Raw genomic sequence first — 22544 nt, 5'->3', positions numbered from 1 at the left:
TAGTTTATCTTTATTTTCATGAATCATGTATAGAGGTAAGTGTAACAGTTTATGAAATATAATTTTTTTAAACCGGAATATTCTTTTATGCTAACCCTGTATATTTATTTTGTTGTAAAACAACATAGACTTTTTTAAAAGACATAAAAATATGTTAAAACAATTTTTCACATCATTTATTAATAAAGAATTAGTTCAGTCTTCCAGTTCAAACACATGTTACGTTTGAATAAAGTACGAAAAATCTAACACTTTACAGTCCAGCTACAGTGACTAATGTTTGTATAATTACTATAATTTTTCAAAAAAAAAAATGGAGTTTTGTATCTTGTGATTAGCCGAAGACCAGCTTATTTTTTTGATTGTCAATAATATTACGTTATTCTGACACTATCCACCTACAAACTAAGATAATCATTTCGCTTGTTTCCTTTTTAACACGCTTTTATTAGCTTCACCTGTATGTATGTATGTATCTTGTAACGGAATCTTGCAGCTCAAATTTCGCCCACTTCCTGCGACCGGATTCTTTTGAAATTTGGCACGCGACCTCAGACAATGCAATATTTTATAATCAAATAAATTAATTAACTTTTTTAATTGTTAGTTTCCTCCAATTTTAATCAATATTTTGGCATAAATTTAACAATGTGAAAAAGGAAAAATTTAAAAAAATACATTAAAAAATGCTTGTAAAAATTTTAAAATATCTACAAAAACCTTTAATTTTTCTGCATCAGACAAAATTTTGTTCCAATATTCCAAGGTAATTAGAACATGAAATATAATTGTTTTTAACTAATTTCATGCCAAAATTTAGGTGAGCCTTCAATTGGAAATTCATTGCTGATAAGACCATTTTTGAACAAAACTTTTATTCAAATGCATCTCAAATTTTCAAAGTAATATACACTGCTGTCCAAAAGTTAAGCATAATTCATAAAATGCGAGAAAAATCTGTAAATTTTCGTAAAATTATATAAAGTTACTTATGGAGATTCATTGGTTGAAGAAGAAACAATATGTTTATGCAAAATAGTATAGTCGATGGTGTCATGCGCGAATTAGGTGCGCGTTTCGGAATGTGGATAAAACAGCTCGCACGCTTTAGAGAGTTCAGGTGCGTTTCATGCAATTGCTGTACCAAGAAACATTGGATCTGGTGAAACAGAACTAATAATGGCAAAGACGCCAATTGGACATGTTTTGCGAAAGGAAGAATCGTTGGAATGCTAGAGTCTGGACGATCACAAACTGAAGTGTCTCATATTCTTAATGTGCCTCACTGTGTAATCTCGAGACTGTGGCAGAGGTTTTCAAATACGGGAGATGTTACCCGCCGACCAGTACCAGGTCGACCAAGAGTCACAACTGCAAGCCCAGATCGTTTTCTGGCAATTTCGGCACGACGTCATAGGGACAGCTGTGCGAGAGAACTGGGTTCGGCGTTCAATGCCGTCACAGGAATAACAATTTCGAGGCAAACTGTTTACAGGAGACTCAATCATGTCGGTCTGTATGCCAGAAGACCAGCAGTTTGCATTCCTCTCACATCAGCGCATAAACGCGCTCGTTTAAACTGGAGCTTGCAACATCGGCATTGGAGTCTGGGACAGTGGGCTAATGTGATGTTCAGTGATGAGTCCCGCTTTACTCTACAGGGTGATTCTCGTCAGGTAACAATCTGGAGAGAAAAGGGAACTCGTTTCCAACCGCAAAACATAAGAGAAAGACATCACTTTGCGTCAGCAGGGGTAATGGTGTGGACGGGCATTATGTTGGATGGCCGCACCGACCTCCATATTTTTGAGACAGGCTCAGTCACTGGTCAAAGATACAGAGACGAGGTTCTTGAGCCTTATTTTCGCTTGTTTCGAGGTGCTGTTGGTCCTGAGTTCATATTCATGGACGATAACGCGCCATGTCACCGAACAGCTGTGGTCGATGACTTCCTCGAATCAGAAAATATCCAGCGAATGACGTGGCCTGCGAACTCCCCTGATCTGAACCCCATTGAGCATGTCTGGGATATCCTCGGTAGACAACTTGCAACCCGTTCGACCCCGCCAAGCTCCGCTCCGGAGCTATAAAGAGCTCTCCAGCATGCTTGGAACTGTTTAAGCCCACAACTCATACACCACCTCATAGAAGGTATGAGTAATCGTTGTGCAGCGTGCCTGGAAGTCAGAGGTGGCCATACACACTATTGAACTTCAGCATCGTCTTTTAAAGAAAAATTTTTGTGCAAAGACTAAACTCCTCATATGCCTAATTTTTATTCAAACTATTTTTTGGGATGATAAAAGTAAATATTACCGTTTTTTTGAGTAGTTTCCTTATTTTGTAACCGTGTTGCACACGCATATCACGTTTCCCCCTATTTCGATGTATATTTCTCACATTACTCACATAAATAACAATTATGCTTAACTTTTGGACACCAGTGTAAATATGATTTCCGCAAACATACATCGATGACTCACAGTAGCTTCCCATCGGGGTGCCCTTGTCTTAACTTTAAGATATTACCTTGCACTCGTTTTATAAATAATTTCGTCAATTAAGTCCCAATCTGATTCAAATTTTCATATACCGCACAAAAAAAAAAAAAAAAAAAAAAAAAAAAAAAAACTTTGCCTGATAATTCTCCAACATAAGACTAAAAAACAGAAAAATAAAATAATAGTTTTAAAAACTAAAAAAACACGCTTTCGTAGCAAAATGAACTAAAAAGTGAAAAATAATCTTTGGAAGATAGTAGTTGACCAATCACTTAATTTTAATGCAATACAAAAAAGCGTGGTGGGAGGGGGGCTTATTATCAGTTGTCTTGAATTTCTTCCATTTGTTGTTCAAGCAAAAATGTAAATAGACAGCACCCCACGCTTTTTTGTATTACATTAAAATTAAGTGATTGGTCAACTACTATCATCCAAAGATTACTTTTCACTTTTTAGTTCATTTTGCTACGAAAGCGTATTTTTTTAGTTTTTTAAACTATTATTTTTTAAATTTGAGGTTATAATTATTGAAATAAAAAACGTGCGTTTGGGGAAAGCGGGTATAGGTTTTAATCATATATTTATTTATAATTTCTTGAATCGTGTGTTGACTTAGATTTTTTATTTCAGTAGAAAAAATATAACTTTAAAAAGTTATTTTTTAATATGGCAATTAATTAGTCTATTAATTTTATCAGTTATTTCTTTATGTTTTATAAACAAATGTGTTGACTTTAAATTGGGTAAGTAAAACTTTTTTATGTATTTTTTTTAAATAATGGCAGGTAGCTAGTCAACTATTTTAATCATTTATAACTTCATATTTGATTGACAACTGTACCAAATCACAATTAGTTAAACTTACCCGCTTTGAGCTCCCTGAAGCGGGTTTTTCAAATGTTTGTAAAGTTTAATAATGAATAAATATTGAGTTTGAAAAATTACAAAAATCACATTTTATTTTGAAGTTCAAGAACCCTGCTAGGAAATAAAACCGAAATTGTTGCGATAAAAATCCAAAAACTACAATTTTTGATCGTTCTTCGAAAACCTATACCGCTTTGGGCACCCTCCCCTATATCTGGATTTTTTACGTCAAAAACATTTTTACGTTGATTGTACTTTTATGTTCCTAAAACAGGTACAATAGGGTGGTTCAAAAATACAAGTGAAAAAAAAATGTTTCTCCTAGATAACAGGACACCCCTCAATATTTTTAGACTTGTGGATAGTTATATACTGAAAGAATTTTAGCTTCCTATTTCAATTGAAAGAGGGTGCTCAATCCCTCCCCAAACTTTATAAGTAAGGGGGGGGGGGTTAAAAATAACATTGAACTGAAAAAACAATGCTGTATATTAACATATTACAATATACATGAGTAATATGCATATACATTGAAATAAAATAATTATTTACAAAAATAAACAGCTGAGGAAATTAAATGTTTCTAAATTTGTGACATTTTCTAAGCTACGCTAATGTTAAATTAAGGAGTCATTGAGTACCCTCTTAAAATTTGAGTAAGAAACTAAAACTTTTACAGCATAATACTATTAGTGAGTCCAAAAAAAAAAAAGGGGGTGTCCCGGACCCTAACCTAAAAAAAGGTTTTTTGAACTACCCTAAGGTACAATTAACTCTAAAATCGATTTTTGTTTTTTAACGATGTTCATCAGTAATATCCATCTTCTTGAAGGTTTGAAGGTACACGAGCACCGTTGATGATGCGGTGTGGTTATATTTAAAGTTATTCAGTTTAGATAAAACATGGAACTAGTCCTATTAGACCGTGTGTCACTGAAACTAGTATGTACATTAGTATTGTGCTTCTCAACCTTTTTGAATTTACGGCACACTTGAGAATTGACTCAGTACTTGCGGCACACTGAACTAAATTTTATATGTCAATGTAGACCAGAGGTTCTCAAGCTTTCAGACATTGCGACCCTCTTTTTAGACTACGTATTTTGGCGACCCCCTAAAGTTTTAACTCTATCTAAACCATAAAACAATACCTAAAAACTGCCCAAATGGTTAAGTTTTATCTTTAGAAACACAAGTAACGAGTAAAATGAACAGGAATTTTTTTCTCCTTAATTATTTTTAATAAGATACAGTAGTAGACCTTACTGATTTTATAATCTTGCAGTAGATTTATGTCAGTTATTGACCTTGCGCTCCTTTAAGTTCTATAATAGCACGCAGTACGAAAAAAACAGCAATAGATTAGTTTTCTTTAAACTTTTCTTCCACATCTCGTGACTCCTCTGGGGGTCCATTTGAGAACCCCTGATATAGACAATGTGTTCATTATTCACAAGTCAAGGCAAGAAAGAGAGGAAAATAGCTGTTCCATATGGATAAAATAATTATTCTTTTAATTATTTCAGTTTCTTTAGTTCAATATGAATTTTAAAGTTAATTACGGCCAGCAAGTCCCAAATTTTCTCTTAATACGACTGAGACACTTGTGTCTGCCTTGAGGGACAGTGGCGTTTTTTATCAGTTCTAGGTTGGTAAGAGCTACACGAAGTTTTTAAATTGAAGATCTAGACATGATATTTTGGTTTTCTTGAACAATGTCAGTGCTAAGATTCCCACATCACAAAATATATGTTTTTTTTAAATGGCTACAGTAACAGCTCATGAATAACGTGATCAGAGATTTTTATATACTCTTTTTACTCACAGCCAATATGGTTTAAATTGCACTTTGCTGAAGTGGTCGTTCTTGAGGTTTATGAATTTTTCTCATGCCTTCAAAGTAAGTTCCTTGCTGAGGGGCCAACTGAGTCTATTGTTCTATGCCAGCCAAAAGTAGTGCTTAAACTTAGTTCTAAATCATGGCCAAATCAATTTCCTGCCACTACATTCAATAGCTTTTCGTTCAGAATGTGTGTAGTTGATTTGTTTGAACATGAACAGTGAGCCAAGATCTCATTTCTTTTTCCACAGCTGAAGTTTCAATTTACTTTTGAACCCGTTTAGCTTGTCCAACACAAGTTGTCCCCCAACTCATACATCCTTGGCTGCACTTTACTTCTTAAAAGCCAGCGAACTTCCGAGTGAAAAAACAAGGAGGGGTGATCTGCTCCCATCTCTTCAGAAAGTACAATGAAATTATAAGAATTAAGTTGTCTTAATTGTATATGAAGTTGATGATTTTTACGGTTCAACTATGACTGACGTCACCTTATCTGGCATATTTTTTTCCAGGTGACAGCATTTCAACATTTGGATTTTGATTTTTCACGTTCAACCTGAACCCTCCGACTTTTCCGGTCACTGCAACTGCTCCATCACTGCAAGCGCTTGTGCAGTTGTAACATTAGATCCTAGTGCTTTTTATGTGTTATGTCCCTCAGAATATTTCATCATCAGTTGCAAACTGAGAAAATTCTTTGGGTAGTTCTCAAAAGGTGGGAGCAAACACAGACTTCAACTTTGAAGTTTCAACACCAAATAACTTTCATTTTAATTAACTCTAAAATTTTTGAGGTAAATTATAATGCTGTATAGAGACAAGAATTGACATAAATTATGGGAAAAAAGCTCTTTAAATGCCCTTAAAAAATATTTTTTTGCTAAATGGCACAATTTTGGACATACCAAAACGTTAACTGAGCAAATGTACCATTAAAAAAAAATTTTTTTTTAATTATTTCCATACGTTTCAAAAAAAAAAAAAAATTAAAGGCATGAATCTTACACTGAATAATTTTTTGTTAATATTTTACACAAATAACAAAAGTAAAGACAGATTATTTACTTTGTAAACGATTTTAGAAAAAAGTAAGTTTGAAATTTGATGCATGTCCAAAAGTTACGATCTTTACAATGCTATTATTTGAGAACTAAGTATATGATGTTTTCGTTTTAAAGGTATTTATCGATCCTCAGAATCAGTTTTTAATTGTTTAAAAGTGTTTTCATAAGCTTTTATGCAGTATCTTAGAAGAAAAATAATTTTTCTTAAACATACATGTGAGATGTCCAAATGGCGTTACGATCTTGACGCCGATAATTCGGTCTGTTTATTTATAATTTTTTTATAATCCACCGTCTTCTAACATCCATAAAAAAGATTATTATGATGTTATCTTCTTTAATCCATAGGTGTTTTGCATAATTAATACGTTACACATTGAACAATACATAAATTACAGTAGAAACATGGCTGTTTATGATCGAACGAAAGCCATTTTGCGCGAAAATCGCCAAGCAAACCTCCGTTGGCGACAACACAGTATACGATAAGCTAAAGGTTACCAGAGGGGGATTCCAGTTTGACAAATGTAGTTAATCGTCAGCTGCACCAGTTTTGGCGACTTTATCACCTGCACTAGCAAATTTTTTTTTCCCGCCGCTTTTATTATTTTAGAATTTTTTTTTTCTCTTCTTTCTTTTGGAAACATAATTTAACGATCTCCAAATAGAAATACGAATTTCTTTTTTCAATAATTTTTTTTAGACATCGTTTTAATTCTTATGACATTAGAAAATATATTCATTATTAAAACTGATGTATTTTTTTACATTCTTTCTTAAAGCATATTTTGTTTATTTTTCCTTTAAAAATATATATGTCGTATTTATTTGTCTCTATTTTTATTCCTTATTTGTCCCAAAAAATCAAACTACAAGTTTGTATAATTATTTCCATGAAGCTTTTTTCTACCTTTCATCAACTTCTTCAAAATCATTCCAAAACTTTTTTATATGTAAAGAGCAGTATGTATAGCCATTCAAGTACTTCATTACTATCCTCTTTATCATTAAATTGCAAAATTCAAAAAGTAGTAAATAAAATTTTCATTGGAAAAGTTAAAAATCAGATTAACAGTTGTCAAAAATGGTGAAACTTACATTATGATGATGTCCAAAATCCGTTACCTACAGGACAACAATGTCCAAAATCTGTTACCTACAGACTGCTAATTTAATTTGCTAATTAACAATTTTTACAAATACCTGCTGTCTTTTCATGTTCATATATTGTGTTCTAGGTATGCATACTATAGAATAAAAACAAAATTGATATCAAGTTCGAAAATTTTTGAAATTGCTCAAAGTTAACTTTTTTGTTCCCACCTTTTGAGAACTGCCCCTTTGCAGAAAATATAATGATCTTGAATGCCGTCTTCATAGCAAGAGCAGTGCACATTTTATGTCTGTTGATTTATCAACTTGAAATAAAAATATTCCAGCTAGCTGTAGCTCTTCAACCAATGTTTTTTTAATGTCACTCATCATGTGATTAATTTGTCACCTGGTAACATCGTCTGGAATTGGCACGCTGACCACCTCATATACTGAATCGGAACCTATCGTTCCCGATATGATTTCTTTACAAGATGGAAAAATTAATGTTTCACCGTTGGTATGCAGTTTTCAATGCAATTTAGCAATTAACTAAACTAGCAACATTCTATCCTATCTCCTCTTGCGCAGGTAAAATATATCTCTGTTCTTCGTTTTTCTACAACTCCGAAAATACCCTGGTACACCAAGGACTTTACCGTGGCACACCGATTGCGAAGCACTGCACTAGTATGCGTCGCTGAAACTACATGTAAACTCAAAACTGGGCAGAGCCCAGCAAGGGAACCTTCCGTGACGCCATAAGTGCCATACCGTCTGTGGCAACTATACGACTTCCGACCATAGATCCCAGCCAGGGGGCGCTACGCGGACTTCCCGGACAGTAAAACTTAAGAGCATCGCTATGAGGTAGGGTGATGTGGAGAACAGAAAAGTATGTACTATAAGAAATAAAGAAATACCTTTGCTCAGAGAAGTAAAAGGAAATCAGCAAAGTTTCATCGCACAAAATCAACAGATTACTGCATACACGTATTTCGATGTTTGGATTATGGGAAAAATAAATCTGCAGTACAAAATAATAATTAAAAGTTCGACGGTAGGTAGTGATTTTCATTTGAACAAGGGAGCATAGAAAGGGTGCTGCAAAAATACGGCAGTCAATTCTATAAAATCACTCATCTCCATGCCTTTCAATAAGACAGATCGAGTGACTGATCAACTTATTTTGTCAGTAGAGCAGTACTTTTATAAATTCTGCCGTGGGAAGGTAAAGAGCAGAATCTGCAGAAATAAGTTTTGGATTCCATAATAACAGTAGGGAAATGTAATTTTACTTTTTTTCGTGCCTTATTTTTAGCGGAAACCAAATAAGCAAGCTTGCACAGAAAGCTAAACTACTATGCGGCAAAATTGTACTGAAGGAGGTTCTACGCTTAGAAAGGCTTACGAAAATGACCTGCGTCGGAAGTATTTGAATAAGATTTCTAAATTTTTAAAAGATTGGAAATGTATGTTATTGCTAGAAAAAGGACGGTTGTCTTTTGATGGTTGTCTTTTGACCAGCTCTCACATTCGATGGGTTGAAAATAAGCGGACAACCTTAAGATTACTTTCCGTATAAAAAATGAAAATATTGAAAAGTAAATTATTTATGATGTTACATACTTGTGTGAAGAGTAGCACATGGCTATTAGTGCTGCACCTGGAACTTGAGCTACAGCGTAACCCCAATAATATGCAGAATCTATAGCATCGATATCATCAGCTGTCCAATTCACTGACATTGGAAGAACAATCTGGAAGATGAACATACTGTATCAGTAGTTAAATGATTTAGTAACGAGTACGAAATAACCAGAAATTAGCATAACAATATCATCAAGTCTTTTGTGTACCCCGGGCTTACATTTTTGTGACTTCTTGTTGTGAAGATTTTTAATGGATTACGTCTATAAAGAATCCGCAATAGAAGGCTCACACTTGGTAAACCTATGATTGCAATTTTCAACCATGCTTTCGGCATTCTATTATAAAACAACAAAGAAAGCCGAAGAAGTAACAGTAAGTGTATGTATCTTATTGTAAATCGTCTGTTAAGAATCCCCGGTAAGCCTATGATTGCAATGGCATCGTTTCCAAAATTTTAAAAATATTTTTTTCTGAAAGAACATGCTTAAAAACATACGATCTAACTATTTTTTAAATAATTTGTTTAAGTTTAATATATTTAAAAAATTACTTAAGTCGGTGCGCTTTTATGGTTTACATTTCTTGCCGATGACATCACAAATGATGAAATGCCATTCTGTGTAGCCATTCACAGAGCAAAATATTTAATTCGCATCTTTACTCACGTGTATTGACAACGATATAGTTGATAGCAAGCATAGAGCGCAATTTTAATTCGCTTTTTGATTATCATAACGTGGAAACGCGGTACAAAGATGCGCCAAAGAGCCTCATTTGTGACGTCATCAAGACAACGCCTTATTCGAAAAATCGGACAGTTTAAAAAATTAATTAAAAAAATAACTGTTGGGAAAATGAAAGAATTTTCTGGGTCCATGTTTTTTTTTTTTTGCTTATTCTATCAATTTCAATAACTAAAAGTGCTGCTTTTGACTGGAGGAAACAACACCATTCGCAAACATGCTTTTGGCATTCCATAATTTTAAAAAAAAAGTATAAAATTAAAGAACTAACAGATAGTGTATGTATGTTATTGCAAACCGGCTATTAAGAATCGTCATAATAGAAGACCCACATTTAGTAAGCGTATGATTGCAATTTGCAAGCATACTTTTGGCGTTCCATAGTAAAAAGCGTAGAAAACCGAAGAACTAGCAGACCTATCTTATTGCAAACCTTCTGATACTTAATAAAGGTATCTTGATGTTTAAAAAAAACCTGATTAATACATAACTTTACGGCCTGGAAAATAATTACTACACTTTCACTGCTTTAATATTGGGGGCTGAGAATTTCGTGTGGTAACTTCATGAAAATGAATCATACCTTTTTTTCCTCGTGTGTCATTACGTAAATATTTATCAACATGACACCTATGTCCATGCACATCCACCCTTTGATGAAAAAAGCAACAAAACACAGGATGGCCATGAGGTATCGTCTTGGCATTTTCCACCACGAAAGCTGAAGCAGTCTCCTTCTTCGGAAAAATGATGTTGGCTCGATCGAATCATCATTCAGCCTTCGAACAACGTCTGGACTTGGATTATTATCTCCTTTTAATTCACTCATAACCTGAAAAGAGTGAGGCAAATACGTTCATTATCACAGCTTATAGAGCATAACAATTGTTTGCCATTTAGCAACAAGTCAACTCAGCAAAGCATCCAAAGTAATGCTGACAATCTAATCTTGCAAATCCTTAGGTCTCTGAATCGTTCTGTAAAGAATCTTCCGATTTAAGATGCAATTGCAAAACTTTTTCGAATAAAACAGATTCAATTGAACAGTTTATCATTTTTCTTATTTATTTTTATGCATTCTTTCTTAAGTATGAGTTATTTCCCTGCTTTGGAAATAATCAGAAAAAATAACTGGTCCAATGAACCTATAAGCATAAAGATTCGCAAATATTATAACTGGTAAACTTTACACGAGACGTTGTTTAACATGAAATGTGTTTCTACATAAATGTATAACTATTTTATTAACCCCTTAATTATTTTTCACAAAATCTTCAAATTGTAGATATTTCACTCGTATGAGAAAAATGTACCTGAATTTAACTAAACGAAATTGCTGTAAATGTAAGAAGGAAAATTTTAAATATGTAAACAACATGAGATTTCGTAACTGACGATGATCTACCACTGTTACCACAGACTACTTAATTCGATTTCACGGTGGCCCGTGCTTTATCTGCACAATATAAAACAACATCCTTTATGAAAATTAAATGTTTGTCAATACTGCTATTAATTTTGTTACAAATACAAATTCAAAACACCAATTATTGGAATACAGCATTATTGTCAATCCCTATAGCATGTTTTGGCAAGTCCTGTTGCCAAAACATGTTAATATACAGCCGAACTCACTTATAGCGGCCCCTGTTGTAACGAAAACTCGGATTTAGCGAGGAAATAAAAAAAATTTGGATGGTACAATGTTAAGTCAATGGGAACAAAACTCGCTTTTAACGAGCAAACCCGCTTAAAGCGAATAATATTTTTGTATTTCATGAAATGTCTGTTGAGTTCCTTATCAGAAAAGGTTACTCTATTTTCGAAAAAATTCTATTAACATTTTGAATTCGACCGCAAGTTAGAAGTAAGACATAAATCATCAGAACAAGTGCTGACACGGCTGCCTTTTTTTTTTTTAATTTGTGTAGTAGAGCACAGTTAAAAATTATATATTTATTTAAAGAATATTATTGTTTCCGAGATATTTTTCCGGGGGGGGGGGGAGGGCATTGTAGTTGAAAGTCAAGAGAGAGGGGGGGGGGGAATTCTGTTTTCTTTCTTTTGTTCAGATTCCCTTATTCTAACGGAAAGTCTTTTATTTAGAAAGTTCTTTGTTCAAAAATATTCTCTCTACAAAATAAAACTCGGTAGTTAACTTTCAAGTCGAAAAACGGAATACGGCCGAACTTCATCAATGTGAAAGGTATAGATACGTAGGGGAGGGAATGTTTGCGTTTACCTGCATTGCATTGCACCCCGAAGCCCCCCGTGCCTACCGCGTTAGGGCTGTCAACTATTGGCCTATTTTTTTCTCATAACCGCCGTGTTTTTACAACAAACATAACTTATATAAACCCGCATTATAGACTTATTATATTATTCTTTGCCCCTTTTTTTAGAAAAGGATCTTCCATATTGTCTTCAGAAGTCTCATTTCTTCAAAAATCGAATTTTCCGATTATTTGTTTGTTTTACGATTGTAAAAGAACTATTGAATCTTCGTTTCTGGTTTACATGAAAGTCAATTAAATTTATTGTAACAGCATATCCAGTTTTTTTTCTTGCAGAGTATGAATTTCTGTCGATATTTGATCTGAAATGTGATCAAATACGTGGAATGGAATGTTTTACCTTTTTTTTTAGTATTGTTAATTACCTGGAATTGCGAATTTCCCAACAATTAAAATCACGCGAAATACGCAGACGACAGCCTATTACGATTTATCTTTCTCATTGTTGTATTAATAAAACTATTTTTATTCGCACAAAAATAAATAAATAAATAAATAAAAAAAATCAGCCCATCTTGGAGCAATTGGCGCCAAAATTGAACCAACTCCTATTTACATGTAGGTTCACATTTATTCCAAATTTCATCCAGAACGTAGCATTACTTCTTGAGATACAGCACTCGCAACGAAAAAAAAAACATTTGATTGCACCACCTCTTTTTCAGTTATTGACATGAAAATAGAATCAGCTCTTGTACCCTTTAAGAATCTAAGGGGTACTTGTCGATAAATTTTTGTCGAATTCCGTTCATTATTTCTTATTACCACAATTGACGACAAAAAAGTTCATAGCTCAGCCCCCCTTTGAGCCATTGACACCACAATTGAATAAGCACCTATACAAGTTAGGGGCAATATATTAACCGAATTTTGTTTGATTCCGCCAGTTACTTCTTGGGGAATAGCAGCAAAACTCAAAAAATGTTCCATTGCTCCACCTCTCTTGAATGAATTCACGCCAAAAACCAATGAGCACAATTTCACATAGGGACACATATCGTCGCTTCAGAGCAACAGTAAGATATCTTAGCGTTATTTCTGAGATAAGATACTTACTGTTGCTCTGAGGCGACGACATGTGTACCAAATTTCGTTTGATTTCATACGGTAGTGTTTGCTGCAGAGTGGCCACAAAAAACCGGTTACAGACATACGGACACACACACAGATAGACATTTTCCAAAAATGGTCAAAATGGATTCAACACACCTCAAAACATTCGAATCCTTCGAAATTCGAAAATTTGCACGAATCCAAAACTTTCTTCTATGTATTAGAAGAAGTAAAAATATATAAAAATTATAGAAGAAAGTAAAAAGAAATGGAAATCCTCTCTCAGTTCATTTCTAATTTCTTAGCGTTTCTAGACCCTGTACAGATGCTACTGAACCTGGGAAATCAATCTCATTACGACGAACCAAATGCCGATCTTGAGTTCAATATCATAGAAAATGACTTGACAACGTAAAATATATTTTATCCTAGCATGGATACCAGTCCAGAAAGTGTCTTAATGTTGACTGACTCGGGAATCACACAAGTTTAGAAAATCAAATATAGCACTTACCTTCTTTAAAACTCTGATTTCTACTGAAGAAATAAACAAGAAGTCACCGCCGTTGAAATTCTGAGGCGGAAGAACTTTAATGCGCGATTAGGAACTTCCGCAATTACTTCCTTTCGTCCACATTATGAAACGACGATAACTTTTAGGCTTGAGGTGGAACTAATACTCGAAAATTATAATACACTTATTGCTCATAACACATTTAATAATTTTCTTTAAGACGTTTCTGGAAATGTTTACCCAAGTCGTATAAATTTGCTACCGTTTTCAAAGAGCGGCAATTTTGAGGATACAATACATGACAGGGGAGATTGGTAATATGAATGGGACATTTTTTTCTATTATTTTTTTTAAAACAGTTCTGTTGTTCGATTTTTTTTAAATGCACTACAAAATTTCATTATATATTCAACATCATATAAAACAAACATTTGGATTACTAAATGTCTTTCTACTTCTTGAAACCAGAAATTAAGACTACATTCAGAGCCTGAAAAATATTAACAATTTTTGATGTCAAAAAATAAAGTTTTAGTGTCGTTGTTTGAAATTATCCTGTAGACATTCATGTTCAAAAAAAATTAATATTTCAGTATAACCTTTAAAATAAAATAAAATATTTTCCACACATGTTCTTCATCAAAAGCTTTTCCAACAAAGTTTGATTGAAGCAAATCCGTCTTTAGGTTTAAGATCTGTATTTGCTTTAAATTCCTCCGTGGAAGCTAATGTTAATTTTTTTTTTTTTAATGTTCAAAATTGAATGAAAATTTTTTGAAAGTTCTTGCCGAGATCTTCAGAGTAAAAAAAAATGTTCGAATTGGATTATTCGCTCAAAAGTTATTAGTTGGAATGTACATACAGGCCGACAGACGCGCATTTTCCCCATCTCAGAATACTACTTTCCAATTTTTAAACATTTATTTAACTATTTCATTTGCTTTTAGCGATATTTTTAAGATGCAGTAAGCATTCTTTTATGCTTTCTTCTTCATTATTTTACTTTTACGGGAAAGTAGGCTTAAAAAATAAAAACCAAATGGATCTCTTTTTGAATAAATATTAACTTTAAAACCTGTTCCCACACTTACTTTATTCTATCAATAAAAAATTCCGTTATTTTCAGATCACACTAAAATTTAACTGTACATCCCACGATATTTTTTCCTCAGTGGATTAATTACTTTAGCTCTTTTCAGTGTTTTTAGATTGCTCAGATCTTTTTCCTTATAATTTATTTATCTTGTTTTGGTTGAAATGCTGCATTTAACACCCTTGAAATGCTGAGCACATTTACTAGTATTGTATATTTGAATCAGACTGTTCTTACTCCCCCTTAAGTGGTGGCATCCAATCATGAATCTCAAATATCTTGTGAGACTTTCAGCTTCTTCTTTTGTTATGGATATCCCTGCGTAAATTGGGGTGAATATTCTACTAAGCACGTGTAAATTTAGTAGAAGCATTAAATTCATTTAAGTAATCAAGTTTAATTAATATGAGCAGCTGAATTTGAGCACAGCTATTACTCCGTCAGCCAATTTTGAAGTCAAGCGTAAATCTTTCTTCAATTACAAGGAATTTTACTGTAATACCTTTGTATACCTTTCTTAAACTTTACTTTAATACATTTGGGTGATTCTTGTGAAAATGCTACAAATCTTGAAAAAGGCCTTGCATTTTTTTTAAATCAATTTTAATAATTTAAACCAATTAATATTTTTTTTAACGTTGATTCTCTATTTTCCTATTCGAACTAAACTGTTTCTGTCTTTGCAAGCCAGGATACCTCACCCTCGATACTTTTTTTTTATTTTAACAACTTTCGTTTGACTTTGAACATTTTAAAAAAATGTTAATACTAGGGCCAATCGGGTGGTTGAAATCATAAATGAAGCTTCGTCTAACAAGTGGATTTGCTTCGAACAAACTTTAGTGTCAAGAGCTTTTCGCGCAGGAAATGTACAAAAAGGGTTGTTTGATTTTGTCGATTCATACCATTTGTTTACATCTTTCTAATTTCAATTTATGTCAAAATGTTGGACATTTTATGCCTTCCCTTGAAATTACAGGTAAAACAAATTAATTTTTACTCATGAAATTTCCAAAACTGTATTTCATATTCCTTCCAAAACCGGTTTTGATTATAGAAAATTTCATAATAATGCAACCTGGATGCAAGAAATAAGTCTCTTGGCACAAAATAAATCAATAAGGTAACTGTTTATGCTAAAAGTCGCAAGCTATGAAACGAAAATTTAAAGAAAACTGAACGTGAAGATTAAGACCCAAAACGCTATTCTGCCGTAGGCAGGTAAACGGCAGTATCTGCAGCAAGGGCGCCCATATGGGGGGGGGGGGGCAAGTGGGGGCTCAAGTACCCCCTGGAAGTTAGAACTTCCTTGCTCTTTGTATTTTTTTCTTTGCAAAAATGTAAAAACACTTCCTTTCCAGCCTTTTTCCAGCCATGGTTATTAAGAATGTCAAATTTTAATGCTCTAATCTGTACTGAAATCGGTTTCCATGGAGAAAATATCCTCCTAAACCATGGGGGAAATATCTGAGACCCCCCCCCCCCTAAAAATTTGCAAATGGGCGCCTATGATCTGCAGTAATGATGAGCTTTCGAGATATTTGAAGAAATATTTGTTGGATTCACAGTAGTAACAACAGGGAAATGTTAGAATTAGACTTTTTTTCGTACATTTTTGTTTTCAGTGGATACCAAATAAACAAGCTTGTACAATAGAACTAACGTACAATAGATGACAAAAATGCAAGAAACTGAAAAATGAAAAAAATGCAGTTACTACCTTTTACCAGCCCACTGCATTATTGGTGTAGGTAGGTCAAGATGGAAGTCTACCAAACGCAAAAATAAACTTTAGGGCCGTATTTTAGGGGTGAGTTTTTATGGTTCAAACCTTAGAGCAGGAATTAGTAACTGGAGGGAGCAAGTTCAATCATTGGCTTAGGAAATGCTGTGGCAAAGATCTCAAGTCCCGTGGTTCAACTTCAACGAATGAGAAGACACTTTTTACATGGAGCAAGTGGGAGAAACCCGATTTCTTCCAATATGTAACTTTTAAGTATATCACGTGACTTGAGAACATTGCTTTAAGAATTGAAGTTTTACTCTTTCCATCTTTTATTCTTTCTCAATGGTTCAAACCCCCTCTGAAATTTTTCAAAACTAGGTCTAAAAAATGCTTTTTGTTATACATTTTTCGTTGGAAAAATTATTACAATTTTATTATTCATTTTTTTTTCTTTTTAATTTCACTTAAAAAAACGAAATTATTGTTGAAGAATTGTACGAGCTTTATGCTTTATCTGCAGCATTAACTTTTATTGCAGTTATTACGAACATCCTTTCTCACAAAACAATACTGCATTTTTCTTCCAATTTGAATACCTTATGCTAACAAAATCATCGAAATTCTTTAAATTTGAAAGTACCAAACACTACATTTAACATTTCTTATAACTGTCAAAAATTATGAATTTAAGAAGCATTACTTCGAATGTGTGTGTGTACTCTACACGCATCTATATTTTTAAGTTTTAAAAATACTTCGACTATAGAGGTGAAGAGTACATATCAGATTTCTTTCAGTCATTTAATAGATACGTTATTTTTGCATTTTTTCAAGTTTATACTCCTAAAGTAGCGCCTCTTCATTTAAATAACCTATTGTAAGAAAAATCAATTGAATAGGCAATGAAATAAAATGTAATTGATCATATACACTTCGCAAGAAATGTGTTTGGCAAATCCTTCCCCAAAACAAAAGCCAAGTTACAGCCCTGGCTTGAATTAACTTTGATTTTGGCGATGTATTTTCATGATATACAAGGACTTGTTTTTCACGTATTTATTCCCCCAGACGATCAATTTCCTAAACTTAGCCGCCACATAGTCTCCCAATCTCCAAATAATCACCGAAAATGAATAAAATCATCATATAATCTTTCGAGCATATTCTTTTTTTCTTTGCTAAAATCCCCACCTCCTTACTCTCCTGAAAAGAGAGAGAAAGAGAGAAATTAATTTAAATCAAAGGATGGAATTTTGAGGATGAATGAATGCGCAACAGTTGTTCCAACATTCACTTTTTTTACATTGATGAACTCTAAGAAGTTAAGTGAACTGTTTTAAAAAACGTATAAAGAAAGAAGAAATTTCTAAATTAATTTTAATGAATCCTATTTACTTAAAGTTGATTTTTCATTCCACGAGCAAAAACATTCTATTTTAAGACGAAATAGGAAAAAATGAGAGAACTTTTTTTTTTGAAGTCAAACTTTTTACTAAGAAAGGCAATATTTTAATTAAAGTATAATTATCTCTTATTCTATAATCCTGAAAAACTATAATGCTTTAATCACTCATTAATGTAGCTATTCAAGCATGTCAAACATTAAATCGTTGCTAAATGTCCTTGTTTTTAGAAAATTATTTGAAGAACTGTTACGGAATAGATCAAAAGAACGGATATATTAGAAATTAATAAGTAAGTTTCAATTGCTAAAACACTTAAATTTGCTACTTTTACTATTATTTTTCTATCATTTATAATTTTTTTAAAAAAAATTATATAGTAGTATCAGTTTTTTCAAATTTTTGGGAAACTTAGTCTAATACTAGCGAGCGTCCGCCTCAATTACTGATTATAAACAAAGCTTTTACTTTCAATTTATGAGTTGAATTTCATCGTTGCTTGTAGATGCTCTCTGGTGTACTAAATTCGTTTTAGCTACCAGTTTGTTTGTAAATCTCAGTTTCAAAGAGAGAACATCTGCCTCCAGCTCAGTTATTCACTGTTCCAGACTGATGTGTCCATAGCAAGGACGAAACTGCAGCCTCTGAATGGTTTAACCGAGCTGACGGTAAATTGCATGAAGTTCAACCATGAAGGAGTTGACGTGTGACGTAGCAAAAACAAGAAGGAGAATAATGTCTACGATTAATTAAATCGGTCAAAAGCAAATAAAATAAGTACAAGTTTCAAATGCAGAATACTGGACGGAGAAATCAATTGTTCAACCAAAGTAACACTAGACATTTTTTGCACAGAAATTTAACTCAACAAAAAAATGCAATGTAAATGTTATAATTCACTACAAACAAATATACTGAAAACTGAAAAGATATGAACAGATACCGAGCGATGTCACGCCAGAAATAAAATTACAGGTTTTATTCTACTAATTATGTGAAACGTATTTTTATGGAGGTCTAAACGTTTTGTTGTCAGAAATTGTAGTAAAAAGTTAAGACTGATTAGTTTATTTAAATGCAATTCAATGCTTTTTTTTTGTGTGTGTCCTTTCTTCGGTCTCAAAATTATTTCCCTTCAAGATTTTTTTTTTTTAATCTGACAAAACCTATAATGTAACAAGAAGAATTTTAAAAGATTTATAATAAAACACTAATTTTAATTGTATTTAAAAAATTTTGAAAAAAAAAATAGAACCGACTTCAAAATTGCTCTAAAAAGTGAAAAATAATGTTATTCTTTAAACATTATCGATAATACTTTTAAACATAATGTTTTGAAGTTGGCACAAAAGCAAAAAGTAGAATCCAGTGTAACTATGCTTCGTTCATATTGTTTTCAGAAAATCATCCAAAGTTAGGAACGAAGCATTTATATCCTTACTCAAATCTGCTGTGATCAATGCATAATGTATGTAGTAGTGAAGAAACTGGGTATGTTTAAATTTATAGTTGTAGTTCAGTTATGGCTCGTTTTTACGCCTACTTCAAAAATTATGTTTAAAAGTATTATCGATCGTGTTTATAAAGAATAAAATTATTTTAACTTTTTGGAGCAATTTTGAAGTCGGTTTTATTTATTTATTTATTTATTTTCAAAAACGTTTTAATTTCATTCTTTTTAGTGTAAATGTATTTCAGAAATAGTAAGAAGTTATTACGAAATTTCACCTTATTTTTTTCATAAAAATGCTCCATACTAAAAAAGAACTATAAAAATGCTTTAAACTTTAAGCAATTTCCACTAAAAATTTATCTTTGTCCCTCTCTGGAATTCATTTGTGTGTTAATTTAATTGTAACCATTTATATATTGCATTTTCCCAAATAAATTACATTTCACAAAATACAAATTGCTTGTGATACAATCCTGTATTCCTTACTTAGCCCCGATCATCTGTTATTGGCATAGATGATAACGATAAAAATACAACTTATAGTTGAGGCGAATTTATAGAATAAAGAAATTTACATAGAGAGGCCCCGTCTATGGTAAAAAGGAGATGAAATTGAAGTCGGAACTATGGGATACAGTGGTGCAATAGGGGAATGATGGGCGGGGTTGTGATAACATGGTCGCTCAGCGAGAATAGTTTTTCACCAATATCGCAAAGGGACCGAATAAAGAAGTTGGCGTATTGGTTTGCATTTTAATTCATTTTACAAAGCAATTTCCAAAACGTCCTTCATAAACTCAATTTCTAAGTTTAAATTACCTACCAATTGAAATCCAGTAATAGAATGTTTTGAATCAAAATATATCTCAAGATATTTAGCAAGAAGCTAAGGATCTTGGGATACAGCGGTGCAACTTGTGGCTTCAATTTCTTAGTATAGCGGAGCCTCCCTATGTAATTTCTTTATTCTATGGGCAAACCTAACCTGGTAGCATTGTGAAGGCTAAGCAGATCCTAATCACTGCCATTACCTCGCTTCCAGGTTAGGTTTACCCCCACTATAGGGCAATGACACTGAAGAAACTTGATGTTTGCTTCAGAGAAGCCTTCATTCGAAATTATTAGTACTGTTACTATTAATATTACTGTTGTATGGCCCCAAACTTATGTAACAATGGGTTTTATATTTAATCATTTAATAGGGAAATTGCATGAAATTTACTATATTTTGCCTATAACTCTTTCCTAAAGGCCAAATTTGGTCAAACAAAGTAATGGGACATAAGTTGAGCCATCCTTTATCCATTAAAAAAAGAGTCATCAAAATCAGTTCACTAAGTGAGACGCTGTGAGTGGACAAAAAAAAAAAAAAAAAAAAAAAACATACATACGGTATGAACTGGTGTCAATTTTTATGCTTTTTCGATTGGGAGATTAAATAAGTCATATCTCCAGAGCACCAACTATGATCTGAATCAATTTTTTTTGTAGCATATTTAAATCATTCTCTTTCTATGTAGAAAAAATTAGAAGGGTGTTTTTGTTGTTTTGAAATTCAAAACTTTGTTTTGCAGAAAATACTATTTTCTGCCTTTTCTTCTATAGTTTTCTATTATTTTAAAGTCCTTTTAAGCTTAAAAAAGTCAAAAAACTTTTCAGAACAATTAATACTGAACTCTCAAAGTATAAAAATTGCTTTGTATCAATAGTTAATCGCTAAAAAATGTAAGTTTAAGAACAATGATTCAAAGAATAGTGTAAAAATGATTTTTAATATGGCACTATTTTGCATATTTTTTGACATGAAAAGACAAAAGAAAAAGAAAATCAATTGCTATTGAAAAGTTTGTATAGCACAAACTTGTTTGGATTACGTAACACCTAACGATGATTCTCTACTGTCTGACCACGGATTGTATGGAAAGACAAACATCCGTTTTACAGCCGGAAATGGACGAATCTATTATTTTTTACCGCTATCAGCTTTTGCAGAAGCAGAGTCTCATTCAAATGAGCGGAATATACGCGCAACAAATTTTTACTTTTCCCCCTTATTCACATAGATTCGTCTTATCTGGACATTTGAAAATTCCATGCAATTCGTGGTTGGACAGTACTCTTTCAGTACTCATGAAGCACAGATCTAGATTTCTCTGAAAATTAATTTTGCTGATTGAAGTATATTTTAAAATCTCTTTGAAACTTATTCAAAAATTGATAAAAATTCTGATTTACTCATCTTTTGATACAAAGGAAACGTGTTCCATCTGCCATCTTTTTAAAGAGACAAAAGATATTGGAGGACATTTTGTGAGTTATTCCGCAATCTTTATCTTTATCTTTACTAATAATAAAGCTGAAAGTCTCTCCGTCCGGAGGATGTCTGGATGTCTGGATGTCTGTAGGATGTCTGTGACGAGCATAGCGCCTAAACCGTTCGGCCGATTTTCATGAAATTTGGCACAAAGTTAGTATGTAGCATGGGGGTGTGCACCTCGAAGCGATTTTTCGAAAATTCGATGTGGTTCTTTTTCTATTCCAATCTTAAGAACAAAACTATCATGAGATGGACGAGTAAATTACGAAATCATCATAACGTGGAACTGTAACATGGGCACAAGCCAATTGGCGAGATATGAAATTATCATAACGTGGAACCGTAACATGGGTACAAGCCAACTGGCGAGAAAATTCACCATACATTATTTGTAAATATACAGGCGAACCAAAAGACCTTTTGATTTTTCTATTACGGGCAAAGCCGTGCGGCTATCACTAGTAAAGAAAAAAACAGGTTGAGATATCTTTTAATTGAATTAAAAAATAGAGTAAATTTTCGAAATAAATGCAGTTGGCTCAAGCGTGCCTTTCATTTCCCATTTCACAATCGACAAAAGCTTATGTGTCGATTCGCTTTCAAAGCGCAAGAAGAATGATGTTTGTATAATGTTTGTATAACAGTATTTTTTGCATTATTAACATAACTTAACACTAGAAAGACGGCGTTTGGCGTACACCTAGAAAGACTAGCAGCGGTCACTTTGACCGCCATACTTAAAAGATTGGAAATTTCCTCCTTTCGGGATTTTTAAATATAGAAAAGATTTGTTTCAACATTTCAGAGTTTAATTTAATAATTTAATCGTAATATAGTCTTCAAATAAGTTTTAGATAGCTTTTTTTTTTTAATTTTATGTTCGATCAAGTGAAATACACATGCTTTACACAATTGGCATTGAGAAAGAGCA

The 22544-nt window shown here is 32.9% G+C and overlaps 1 protein-coding gene across 1 annotated transcript in view; it reads right to left on the bottom strand.

The window, feature by feature from the left end:
* Positions 1-12008, bottom strand: part of LOC129216485 (vesicular glutamate transporter 3-like) — a 48289-nt gene extending 36281 nt beyond the window's left edge. The window contains exons 1-3 of the mRNA XM_054850700.1: positions 12003-12008; positions 10344-10592; positions 8994-9124 (exon numbers count right to left, since the gene is read on the bottom strand). Coding sequence (XP_054706675.1) covers positions 8994-9124; positions 10344-10592; positions 12003-12008 — 386 coding nt within the window. The remainder of the gene's footprint in view (positions 1-8993; positions 9125-10343; positions 10593-12002) is intronic.
* Positions 12009-22544: the final 10536 nt, after the last annotated feature.

The sequence above is a fragment of the Uloborus diversus genome, chromosome 2 (assembly GCF_026930045.1).
Source record: "Uloborus diversus isolate 005 chromosome 2, Udiv.v.3.1, whole genome shotgun sequence".
Taxonomy (NCBI): domain Eukaryota; kingdom Metazoa; phylum Arthropoda; class Arachnida; order Araneae; family Uloboridae; genus Uloborus; species Uloborus diversus.
This window is presented reverse-complemented; position numbering and strand designations above follow the sequence as displayed.